This window comes from Atractosteus spatula, chromosome 3 (assembly GCF_055471065.1).
Source record: "Atractosteus spatula isolate fAtrSpa1 chromosome 3, fAtrSpa1.hap1, whole genome shotgun sequence".
Classification (NCBI taxonomy): Eukaryota; Metazoa; Chordata; class Actinopteri; order Semionotiformes; family Lepisosteidae; genus Atractosteus; species Atractosteus spatula.
Window position 1 is genome coordinate 71588849 of NC_142708.1, and position 13223 is coordinate 71602071.

Sequence of the window (13223 nt, forward strand, 5' to 3'; positions counted from 1 at the left end):
GTATGGATGTATGGGTACTAAAATTCTCCAGACGAGAGCATGTAAATACTTACTGTACCATCCACTTCAGTGCACCACAAAACCAGTACAGCTGCTGAAGTTGATTGTGCAGTGTATCACAGTGGCTTAAATTTAATTGATGAATGATACAGAAACAAACTCATCCTGTACTTATTGGTAATTTGTTTTTTATGATAGGCTACATTTATGTATGCACAATACTATGAACCTTATGCAGTTTCATGTGCCAGGTTTGTTGCACTTCATGCGAGAATGTTCTTTTAAGTTTGTAGCTGCTGTAACATTTGGTTCAATGAAGCTGAGAACATCATTACATAGCTGAAGACTAATTTCAGCAGCCAAGTGTGTAGCAATAGATATGTACCTTGTGAACTAGTTTAGTACAGAGCTGTATACTAACAACAAGAGCATCCCCCGTTAGTACGCTGCCTTCGGTTCGTTGCACTTGTGAAAACAGCATGTGAAGGTAGAGCTACATTGGTAAAGACCAAATCTGAGAAAAGGCACTAACAAATATAAGGCTGGTGCTGTGTGGACTGTTGAGATGAAGTCTACAGCTAAAAACTAAAAATGTTCTGGGTCTGTTCTCACCTGATGTCAAATTAAATTCTGATGGAGTCAAAAAACAGTTAATAACAGGAGTGACCGGGAAGTCCTTGTGTATGTATAAACACCTGAACATGTACGTCTGTGTCTGAGCAGATTTCCAAAACTACCTGCGGACCCAGACTGGGAACACCACCACTATCAACATCATTATCTGCACTGTGGATTACCTGCTTCGGCTCCAGGTACACACGTATACACCCAGTGCCACACTGCCACAGTAACACATGGGCCGTGTGTTCAGGCTTCCGGTGGCTCATGAGGCATGAGCACATGGACACATAACAGCGCAAAGTAACGTACTGTGCAGTTCTGCACTAGACACTAAAGACATCATCTAATTTATCTGCTTGAATCCCTTTATATACCAAACCGAAGCTGAAAGTCAAAATGAAACTCGTGTGGGAAGGTGACTCTCACCCTTCACCAGTTAAATTCACCACATGCGAATCTGTGATGACCTCTAGTGGCAGGGCAGCTGAAGCTAATGTAGAGGGGTCACACAGAAGCAACCCTAGACCCCCCACCACACCCCACAGGGTCAGTACAGGTGTTTAATCTGTTTGACACTCCTGGGAGAGCGGAGTTGTCCTGTTGACACTCTGTAGTCACCCTGCTGGGGGATGGTAGAGCCACCACTGTCACTGTCAGTCCAGCGACACACTCTCCCCCCTCCGGTGGATCCGGTAGCATTGACAGCATCGTCAGCCCTATGGTGCAGTGTCCTCACTCCTCTGCATGCTGCAGGGAGAGTGGTAGTGGCATTGCAGAGATACTCTCTGTTCCTCAGCTGAGAGCTACAGGGAGAGCGTTAGAGTCTCCCGAGACCCTGGCCCTCTGACAGAGGATAATGGCAGTAACTTCCACCTCCTCTGCTGGCATCACCAGGGCAAACGCCAATGCCTGCCGTGATGCAGTCACCAATATGTCACAGATATCTCACAGTCACCAATACAGCAAGGCCCTGACACACAGGCAAACGCAGAAAAATAAAAACTCAAAGACTAGCTCATAGTTTGAGTTCCCTCCCTCCTAAATACCTGAGTCAGCTTATCTGCAACTAGCATGTTTCTGCTGGTGGAGGGGGGAATATCCAAGATAGAAAAAGGTCATTCTAGACGCCTTCACACATACCCTGATACACACCCTCCTTCACACTGACACTGATACGGGCTGTAACACACACTGACAATTTCTCCAGCATTGACAAGCACTGACTTCTTGTCATTACATGCAACCATACTAACACAAACACCACACTGATGCTCTCATAACAAGAAATATTAATAATCACTGTGGTACACTAAAAGTCTGTCATATCTTACAGTATACAACAACCAAACCAAACTAAACACCGTGCTGTTTCCTGGTACTATCATTCCATTTATGTAAATAGTGAACCTGTGGTGTATCTTCAGTGACTTCATTGTACATTCTGTAATACAGTAACACCAAGCTTTTCTATCATGTTTCTTGCAGGAGTCTATCAGTGATTTCTACTGGTATTATTCTGGGAAAGACACCATTGATGAGCCAGGCAAGAGAAACTTCTCCAAAGCCATGAACGTGGCCAAACAGGTGTTCAACAGCCTGACAGAGTACATACAGGTAAATACAGTCCAGCAGAGTGCATACAGATAAATACAGCCTGACAGAGTGCAAACAGACAAATTCGGTTTGACAGTGCATACAGACAAATACAGTCTGACAAATACAGTCTGACAGAGTGCAAACAGACAAATTCGGTCTGACAGAGTGCATAGAAATAAATACAGTCTGGTGGAGAATATAGAAATAAATACAGTCTGACAGAGTACATACAGGTAAATACAGTCTGACAGAGTACATACAGGTTAATATGCAGAATGCTTTTAAATGTGGAGCATTTGGAAGTATACAGAAAGTATCTCTGGATGCAGCTGCACATTATTAATGATTAAGTAGGACAGCAGTGTTCATTGTCTGCCCTCTGCCTGCCTGTCTCTCAGGGCCCTTGCACGGGTAACCAGCAGTCCCTGGCTCACAGCAGGCTGTGGGACGCAGTGGTGGGTTTCCTGCACGTCTTCGCCCACATGATGATGAAGCTGGCGCAGGTACGACCCTTCCCCTCACAGCTCCCACCGCACACCTGCTGCTCTCTTAGACCAGTGGAGAATTCGGGCTGCCCTGAAACGCCAAGGCCATTGTCCCAAAGCAGGCACTCGTCTCCAGACTGATGTGCAGTGTGGGCAGTGCAAGTCCCGCCATTTGTGTGAGGCAGAAAGCAAGAGAGAGCAGAGAGCAACGTAATGCACTCAGACTTCCCTTTTTAAAAAAGACACAAAATGCTCACGCCCCACATTCAGAAATGTACTGGTATTTCTCAAATCAACATTGTGTAAGACTTCTGCAGCACAGACTAACGTCACTGTTGTTTCTTCAGTAAGCCAGCAAAGGATCCTTTACTGCTGCAGTTTCCATTAAAAAAGCAGGGAGCCCTTTAAGTGCACTGTAAACACACTGGTACTCCTGGTCCTCCACCCCTGCTGTGTGATCATCTGCTCCTTGTGAAACCTCAGTCAGGACGCGGTTTGAGGAAACCGATTATAAAAATGTGCAGGCAGTCAGGCCTTCAGGAGGCAGTGGGAAGCAGCTGTTGCAGGGACAGCACCAGAGTCGTGATTATGTGAATCTTGTCCTTATGATTGGCGAAGGGTGAAGTGAGTGAGTGCTCCTGGCTCTCTGTGGAATTCTCACCTTTAACTTGAGCGCCCCTCCCCCCTTAATCTGCAGCCGCTGGTGTGTGGTTCCTGTCTGATTGTGGTCTGATTTCCACCTGTCTCCTCAGATCTAATTCTGGTTAATTTCATGATCTGACTTGTGGCTGTTTGTCTATATCAGTCTAACGTTGCCTTTCAATTCAGAAGTTACACATCGGGTTGTGTTTTTTTGGAACAAGCATTTTTGTATTTCTCTCCAAACAATTGGAGGATCTCTCCTGTTTTCCTGCTGTAAAATCAGGCTGGTCGAGGATGCTGGAGGGGGTTTGGGAGAATGCAGAGATGAATACAGGAGGAGATCCTGGAGTCCAATTTCCATTGCAATACTTTGATGACCCAGTCACACTTGATAGTATGTAGCTTTTTGCTTTGTCTTTCGAAGGCCAAACATTAAAAAAAAAACATCTAGGAATCAAGTTATCAATGCTGGAAAACGCTTTCAACATCACATCACAAACTTTCCTTGGGCTCACTGTCCTCTAGAGCCCTGTTTGTCAGATCTGGTCCTCTGGTCCTGCAGACTCTGTAGCATCTGTTTTTCATTCCAGCTGAGCTCTTATCACATTGTCTCTAGTGGTCTCTAGTGGATTATTAAGGCTCACAAGAGGTTGGATGGTTACAGTACTGATTATCAACCCTGGACAGCATCAGGGTCCCCATCCCCCCTCGTTCAGCTTCCAATGCTCATTTTCATTTAAAATACTTTCTACCTATACCAGTACTTACTAATGGTATTTCTGAAATAGTTAACACTTCTAAAAAATTATTATATGGAAATGTATGTTTTGGTGAGCTGCAGAACCATACCCTATTTTTCCCGAAAGGTATTAGGTTTTGTGTTTGCAAATTCACCATTCATGTAGACCTCAAGGAACCTAACCCTCATGAATACCAATCTTTTGCTCTATTTCCTTCTGACAAAATGCCAGCAACGGAGTTTTTTTGAAAGCTACTGTAAGGCTGAGCACAGAAACAGGTCAGAAAGGTCTGGGGGTGCAGCCTGTTCCAGGACAGGGATCAGGGAGAGCCCAGCTAGAGGGAACACCGAGAGAGGGGTCCTCCAGGGCTGGTGCTGAAGACAGCACACTCCATGCTTCTTGTTACATTTCCCATCAGCCTCCATCAAGGTCTACCTGCAAAAGACACACGACACTGGGGTCTGCTGACTGGCTCGGCCTGTTCACAGCAAAGAGTGGAAGCTGTAGTCCAGGTGTCGCTGGTTCCACTCAGGTTTTAGTCAGAATTCCCACTTTGGCCTGGACTCCCCACGGAGAGTGGGCTTCAGTGGGGCAGGGCATCTGGGCACTTCTGATCTTGCGGCCCTGCCAGTGGGATCTAAGAGCCTTAGCTCTGCTGCTGGAGCAGTCAGGGAAAACGAGGCAGCTGTCGGGGAGGAGGTTTCTATCCTGCCTGCATGTGACAGTGTGCCGACGGGTCCAGCAGTGATGAAGCCAGGGGAGATACCACCTGGCTCAGCCTGCGCAGGCGATTGCTTGGGACACCGATGTCACGGGTTTGAGCCTGGGTCACTTCACTGGCCCAGTGCGATGGAGTCCCCCTGAGTGCTAGTCGATTAGCTGTCCAGGCTCCCTCTCGGCTCTGGGAGAAATGGCAGCCCCTGCAGCTGGCCGGTAGCCTGCGGGGCCACCGCTGGCTCTTCCTTATTCTCTCTGCTGTGATCTGACACATGCAGGAACAACTGGTGATTAGAATTTGGGTGGGTGTGGAGAATAAGAAAAATACGAAAAATAAGAGGCAGTTCCTTGTTGCAAAGGCTTAAAAAAGAAAGTCTAAATTTCAACCAAATGAATAAAGCTGTCAGAAACATGATGTTGCTGAGCACACTGGGCAGCGTACTGTATATTGCAGTGTTCTTATGGCTACATCTTGGAAGCGCACTACACCCGTGATCTCCGCAGCAGTAAGATCCGTGGACTCTGTAAACTCCCTCTGTATTGGGGCTCAGAGCATTTCAAACCCTCCTCAGCAGGACAGTACCTCTGGTCCCCAAATCTCCTAGTTTCCATTGGCTGAGAGCTGCTGTGCATGAACACCCTGACACTTCAGCACGACAGTAGCAGTTGCTGCAGAAGCACACCGACACACACACACACACCCCTCCCTCACATCACACTGTGATGTCCTGAGAGAGATCAAGGCAGAAAGGGAGCTATGATCTGTAATGTCCTAGAGCTAAGCCTGAGGTACCCTGCCTGCTGCGTGTGTGTGTGTGTCCGTAACACAGTCTGGACTGTAGCAAGAGGGTGTCAGTCACAGGATACTTCTCCACATGTACAGCAGCACAGAGACAATGGAAAGTAAAGACTCAAGTATTATCAGATTAAAAAGGAGAGACTAACAAATAAAGACAAAACAAATACAAAAATGGTATTAAAAATGTTGGTGTATAACATTTTTATTCTGATGCGTGACAGATGCACCCTGCCCCTGGACTTCGAAACGGAGTAAGAATCTGTGTTTGTCACAGCTGCCATCTCATGCACAGCCCACAGCCCGCAAAGCTGCTTTTTTACTGTCCCTGCTTTTCTGGTCCTACTGCTGGTCTCTTTCACAGCTTCTTAGTCCGCCCCGCCAGGCGAGCACTGTCCTCTGCAGCTCCCTGCCCTGCCCCACAGGTAGAGAGTATGAGACTGTGAGAAAGACAGAGACAAGGTGAGAAAGAGTGAGACAGAGCCACTGTGAGACGGAGATATAGAGACAAGGTGAGACAGTGAGAGTCTGACAGGGTTAGAGAGTCACTCTCAGGTGAGACAGAGTCACTGTGAGACAGTGAGAGTCAGACAGGGTTAGAGAGTCACCCTCAGGTGAGAGAGTCATTGTGAGACTGAGATATAGAGTCACTGTGAGACAGTGAGAGTCAGACAGGGTTAGAGAGTCACTCTCAGGTGAGACAGAGTCACTGTGAGACAGTGAGAGTCAGACAGGGTTAGAGAGTCACCCTCAGGTGAGAGAGTCATTGTGAGACTGAGATATAGAGTCACTGTGAGACAGTGAGAGTCAGACAGGGTTAGAGAGTCACTCTCAGGTGAGACAGAGTCATTGTGAGACTGAGATATAGAGTCACTGTGAGACAGTAAGAGTCAGACAGGGTTAGAGAGTCACTCTCAGGTGAGACAGAGTCACTGTGAGACTGAGATATAGAGTCACTGTGAGACAGTAAGAGTCAGACAGGGTTAGAGAGTCACCCTCAGGTGAGACAGAGTCATTGTGAGACTGAGATATAGAGTCACTGTGAGACAGTAAGAGTCAGACAGGGTTAGAGAGTCACTCTCAGGTGAGACAGAGTCATTGTGAGACTGAGATATAGAGACAAGGTGAGACAGTGAGAGTCAGACAGGGTTAGACAGCATCACTCTCAGGTGAGACAGAGTCACTGTGAGACTGAGAAATAGAGACTCACACAATGTGAGACAGAAAGAGAGTGGGAGACAGAGACAGGGTGAGATTGAAAAATGGACTGGGACAACGTGAGGTAGACATACTGTAGAGTGATAGGGTGAGACAGACAGAGGTAAAGGGGGGCACAGGCAGTGATCTCCAGACAGCCCTGGCCGTTGTGTTTGAGGCCCGTTGTCTTCATTGTGGTCTTCTCTACAGTCCATCCTTCTCTGGATTTCTTCTCAAAGTCAACATGCCTTTCTTGCTTCTGTTTCTCTTCTTTCTTCATTGTCCTTGTTTGACATTGTGCGGGAGGCCATAAGGACTGAAAACAAATCAGAGCACCTGCTCTGCTCTTGTGTGGGACGCTTTCTTTTAAAGATCGTTTTCTAGATTTAAGCAACAGAGTGGGGCTGACTGTGCTTTTGAAACGCTGTGACCCAAGTGTCACTTTAATACAGCTGAAATAAGTTGCACTCTCTTATACATATTGTACATAGGTTACAAAACAGCTTATTGCGGGACAGATTGGTGAAATATCCTGCATTAAATGGTACAGTACATTGATTATCAGTATAGTGCAATACAGTACAGGAGAGAAATGCTACAGTGCATTATGGTAGACTACTGCTTAATATAGCATGCTTAATATTAGCACACTGCAGGTAAGAAGAATACAGTCCAGCATATTATAGATCAATGTAGTGCACTACAACAAAGTGCAGTGAAGATTATTGCAGTGTAGTACAGTGTCATACAGTACAATCCAACATGTAGCACTATACAGTTTAGTAAAATTCTAGTCCAGCCTGGTGTGGGGTTGTTCAGTGCAGTATAGTACAGTTCAAAGCAGTGTGAAGCACTGCAGTACAGTGCAGTTCAGTGATGGGTAATAATTAAAGGTTCAGCGTTGTACAGAACCTTCTGGTTAGAGGTAGTGATGCTATTTCATTTAGGATCAAGAGAAGTGTTGTGGTGAAGTCTGGCTTTGTCAGGTTTAACGCAAGGGTTGGGAGACATGTTCATGTTGGAGTGTACTGTAGGAAGCTCCTGGAGAGGGTGAAGCAGTCCCTGTTGCGACAGTCAGGCCTCACTCTGTCCCGTCCTGTCCGTCTGGCAGGTTGGGAACTGTTGGGAACTTTTGGTTCAGTAGCACAGGGCCACTGTGTGCACTGCTGCCAGCTCTCACAAAAAACTAAGCTCTAGCAGAGAAAGGAACTCAGGCTAACTCCATTTTATATTGTCTCTAAACATCCGGCAAATTGCAAAGTGAAAATTGCCAAAATTGGCACTCAAGATCCCAAATTTTAGAGATGTGCTTTGTTGAGCTGAGAACCATTGACCTAGTGGTATAATGCCCATCTGACAACACTAATTATAAAACAGAGCGTACACTAACACAGCAGTAACTGCAATAACTTGCCATGTCGTGCATTTATCGAGCCTGACGCAGATGCTCATGTCAGTGGCTGATTTTTGTTGTATATCCCATGTATGGTAGTGACATTGCAAAACTGGATATTTCGGCCAGTTTTGTACTGTAGATGCTGATTTCGACAGGGCACTGTATCTGTACAGTTTATATTTTTGCTAAGCCTTGTTTGCAGAGCTGTGAATTTACCAGCTTCACGTATGAATGTTGGGGCTCTTGCATGTCACGAGTGTTGCCAGTTTGGCAGCCATATTAGGAGGATGTAAGTTCTTCAGAGCAACATGTACTGTATACTGTTTTCTGCAGGAAAAGTGTGCTTGTGGCACAGAGATCAATGAGTGTGTCCCTGTATGCTTATAGACCTGCGTGTGTATGTCCATTTGTTGCTGATTTGTGATCCCTGTCTACTTTGCCAGTCATATTGTGAAAGTGTGCTTGTCAGATTGTCAGAATACTTTGTGCTACGTGTCAGGGATTGGCATGATCTGTACCTTCTGTAAATCATCTGCCTGCCTGTCAATCAGCCTGTCTTCTGTTGTTATGATGATGATATTATTATTGAAATGTGTATTTTGTTATTACAATGCACACCAGGATCATTTCTGGAGTAGATCTCACTCTGAGGTAAGGTCCCAGCGGCCCAGAGATCACTGACTCTCCCCCTGTTACGCCCAGCATGCCCAGTGTCAGTCTGGTCTCTGATCAGCGGCAGGCAATCTCCTAATGCAGCAGTCTGAGCCATTCCAGGTTCTGCCAGAATATAAAGAAGGGCATCTTCTTAGATAATCCTGCTCCTGGAAGGAAAGCTGATGACTCAGTCTGCATATTAATAGGCAAGGAAGCACTATAGTGGCTCAACCAATTAAAGCTTCCTCTTAAGGCGCAGACTGAGCCCTGTAGTCCAGTCCATATACTGCAACCCTATACCAGATATCACTGGTCCAGTCTGGGCCATGTCCTTTTGAAGTTTTGAAAAATGTATTGCTGAAGGTGTCACTTCAGTTCCATCTCCCATCTCCACCCTGGAAGGCTGAGGGCCTGCTGTCTGAAGTAAGAATGTCACCTGCTGCCTGAAAAGCCAGGCTCTTCCATGGCAGTTTACAGGATTGTTCCTCACACATGCTCTCAACTGCACAAGGACCATGTCTATAAAAATGGAACAAAGATTAAAAAGTTGGGCTGTGGCTCCTTTACAGCTCCTTGTTCAAGATTGTTGGGAAGATAACTACTCTGATCATGAAAGCGCCTGATTTTCCAGAGAGGAGGTTATGAAGACAAAAAGTGAGAGTGAAAATTGAGTGAGAATGTCCCCTGAGACGGCCTTCCTCTTCTATTACTACTAAGTCTGTTTGTTCAGCAGCAGAGAGCATCATTGGAAGGTGTTGCTGTGTATTTTGTCTCCCCCAGGCACATAGAGTGAAGTTTTCAGGTCCTCCAGGAAAAGCCTTGGACACCTCTTCTACCCAGCTGTTGTCTTGATTGGACAAGACCAGCTTTGTTAGCCAGTATTTTAAGATACTGTAAAGCCAGGAGCTCTGGTCTCCTGCATGGAGCTGTAGTTTAGGGGCACGGGCAGGGCGGACATAGAACCACTGTCACAGTGTGCTGTGCGCTGTGTGTTGTGTGTATTGTGTCTTAGGACTCCAGTCAGATTGGGCTGTTGAAGGAATTGCTGGACCTGCAGAAGGACATGGTGGTCATGCTGCTGTCTCTACTGGAGGGTAAGACTCGCTGTCTTTGTGTGAGTGTCTGCTGACTCTCAGTTGCTTAGTTCTGCAGGGTACTAAGGCATATCCACTTTTTGTCTGTCGGTTATCTAAGTGCTGTTTAATTTTCTTTTTCTCTGTCTTTATGCCCGTTATTACTCTGCCTCTGTCTCTGCTACAGTGTAAAACACTTTCTTTCTGTCTCTGTTGTCTGTCTCTAGCCTCTGTGCCTTGAAACTTTATAATTAACCCTTTACTTCTTTCTCTCTTCCCATCCTATTTTTCCTTCCCTACATCCTTGTCCTTTCTCCCTCCATTCTTCTCACTTATCACCGTTGTCTTTCTCTCCTTATGTGTATCAATCTCACCTTCTTTCTCCCTTCTTCCTTCACTCACTCCCTCTTTGTCTTGTCCCCTTTCCATTGTCTTTCTCCATCCTTCTCTTGCTCTCCCTTTCCCAACTTTTTTTTTGTCTCCAGGCAATGTGGTAAACGGCACCATTGCCCGGCAGATGGTGGACATGCTAGTGGAGTCTTCCAGCAATGTGGAGATGATTCTCAAATTCTTTGACATGTTCCTCAAGCTCAAGGATATTGTGGCCTCGGATGCCTTCCGGGACTATGTTACTGATCCCCGGGGGCTCATCTCCAAGAAGGACTTCCAGAAGGCTATGGACAGCCAGAAGCAGTATTCTCCTTCCGAGATTCAGTTCCTCCTCTCCTGCTCTGAGGCTGATGAGAACGAGATGATTAACTTCGAGGAGTTTGCCAACCGCTTCCAGGAGCCTGCCAAGGACATTGGCTTCAACATCGCCGTGCTCTTGACCAACCTCTCTGAGCACGTCCCACATGACACTCGCCTCCAGAACTTCCTGGAGCAGGCCGAGAGCGTGCTGAACTACTTCCGCCCCTTCTTGGGCCGCATCGAGATCATGGGCGCCAGCAAGAGGATCGAGCGCATCTACTTTGAGATCAGCGAGGCCAACCGCACGCAGTGGGAGATGCCGCAGGTGAAGGAGTCCAAGCGGCAGTTCATCTTCGACGTGGTCAACGAGGGCGGTGAGTCGGAGAAGATGGAGCTCTTCGTCAACTTCTGCGAGGACACCATCTTCGAGATGCAGATCGCCTCGCAGATATCCGAGACCGAGGAGGAGGGGAGGGAGGAAGTAGACGAGGAAGACGTTGGAGGAGAGGTGGTGGGAAGTGGAGGAGGAGCAGGAGAGGGCGGAGAGGCGAATGGAGAGTCGGGACACCAGCCAGAATCCAGCTCAGCCTTTGCCGACTTCGTCAATAGTGTCTTCCACTTCCTGGGCATGTTCACCTTCCGCAACCTTCGTCGGCAGTACCGCAAGCTGAAGAAGATGACGGTGAAGGAGATGGTGGTGGGGCTTGCCTCCTTATTCTGGACCCTGCTGATGGGAATCCTGCACTTCATCTACAGCGTGTGCAAGGGCTTCTTCCTGCTCATCTGGCACACGCTGTTCGGCGGCGGCCTGGTTGAAGGAGCCAAGAACATCACTGTCACAGAGCTGCTGGCCAGCATGCCCGACCCCACGCAGGATGAGGTCCACGGCGACCTGCCCGCTGACTCTGGCGGAAATGAGGAGCTCGACTCGGGCGCTTCTGGCGACCTGCTGGAAACCGGCAAGGGTGAAGAAGCCGAGGAAGAAGCACAGGACATGTTCGGGGATCGGAAGGAAGGTGGCAGGATGGCATCCATTGATGCCCCTGGAGGACTGGGCGATATCGGGGAAACTACCCCTGTGGAGCTCCCTACTCCCGAGGGCACCCCACTGGCCAAAAGGAAAATGGTAGGGGAATGTGAATGCAAAAGCACACCCAGATTGCTAATCAGAGAGATTCTGGATCAATTCACCTTCACCCACACAGTTTTTTCTCTCTTAAGATCACCCCTTCCCTACCTGTCCCGCTCACTATGTTAACACTGGGATCACACTGCTGCTGCGCAGAGCTGGACAGACAGACACAGCACAGTATCTCTCTGCACTGGGTAGTGTTTCCACACTGGGATCACACTGCTCCTGCTCAGAGCTGGACAGACATACACAGTGCAGTATCACTCTGCACTGGGTGGTGTTTCCACACTGGGATCACACTGTTCCTGCGCAGAGCTGGACAGACATACACAGCGCAGTATCACTCTGCACTGGGTAGTGTTTCTGCACTGGAATCACACTGCTCCTGCGCAGAGCTGGACAGACATACACAGTGCAGTATCACTCTGCACTGGGTAGTGTTTCTGCACTGGAATCACACTGCTCCTGCTCAGAGCTGGACAGACATACACAGTGCAGTATCACATTGCACTGGGTGGTGTTTCCACACTGGGATCACACTGCTCCTGCACAGAGCTGGACAGACATACACAGTGCAGTATCACTCTGCACTGGGTGGTGTTTCCACACTGGGATCACACTGTTCCTGCGCAGAGCTGGACAGACATACACAGCGCAGTATCACTCTGCACTGGGTAGTGTTTCTGCACTGGAATCACACTGTTTGTTCCTGCGCAGAGCTGGACAGACAGACACAGTGCAGTATCTCTCTGCACTGGGTGGTGTTTCCACACTGGGATCACACTGTTCCTGCGCAGAGCTGGACAGGCAGACACAGCGCAGTATCACTCTGCACTGGGTAGTGTTTCTGCACTGGAATCACACTGTTTGTTCCTGCGCAGAGCTGGACAGACAGACACAGCGCAGTATCACTCTGCACTGGGTAGTGTTTCTGCACTGGAATCACACTGTTTGTTCCTGCGCAGAGCTGGACAGACAGACACAGCGCAGTATCACTCTGCACTGGGTAGTGTTTCTGCACTGGAATCACACTGTTTGTTCCTGCGCAGAGCTGGACAGACAGACACAGCGCAGTATCACTCTGCACTGGGTAGTGTTTCTGCACTGGGATCACACTGTTCCTGCGCAGAGCTGGACAGACAGACACAGCGCAGTATCACTCTGCACTGGGTAGTTTTTCTGCACTGGGATCACGCTGTTTGTTCCTGCGCAGAGCTGGACAGACAGACACAGTGCAGTATCTCTCTGCACTGGGTGGTGTTTCCACACTGGGATCACACTGTTCCTGCGCAGAGCTGGACAGACAGACACAGCGCAGTATCACTCTGCACTGGGTAGTGTTTCCACACTGGGATCACACTGCTCCTGCGCAGATCTGGACAGACAGACACAGTGCTGGACAGACAGACACAGTGCAGTATCTCTCTGCACTGGGTGGTGTTTCCACACTGGGATCACACTGTTCCTGCGCAGAGCTGGACAGA

The 13223-nt window shown here is 48.0% G+C and overlaps 1 protein-coding gene across 7 annotated transcripts in view; it reads left to right on the plus strand.

Moving 5' to 3' along the window:
• The window catches only part of LOC148838646 (ryanodine receptor 1-like), a 115215-nt gene that overhangs the window by 85715 nt on the left and 16277 nt on the right, over positions 1–13223 (plus strand). For 4 of the 7 annotated variants that reach the window (XM_088910483.1, XM_088910486.1, XM_088910484.1 and 1 more), the window contains 6 exons: positions 724–812; positions 2107–2235; positions 2616–2720; positions 5822–5851; positions 9857–9938; positions 10403–11733. In XM_088910483.1, the coding sequence (XP_088766609.1) occupies positions 724–812; positions 2107–2235; positions 2616–2720; positions 5822–5851; positions 9857–9938; positions 10403–11733 (1766 nt within the window). The remainder of the gene's footprint in view (positions 1–723; positions 813–2106; positions 2236–2615; positions 2721–5821; positions 5852–9856; positions 9939–10402; positions 11734–13223) is intronic. The other 3 variants (XM_088910487.1, XM_088910489.1, XM_088910490.1) reach the window with 1 other exon arrangement.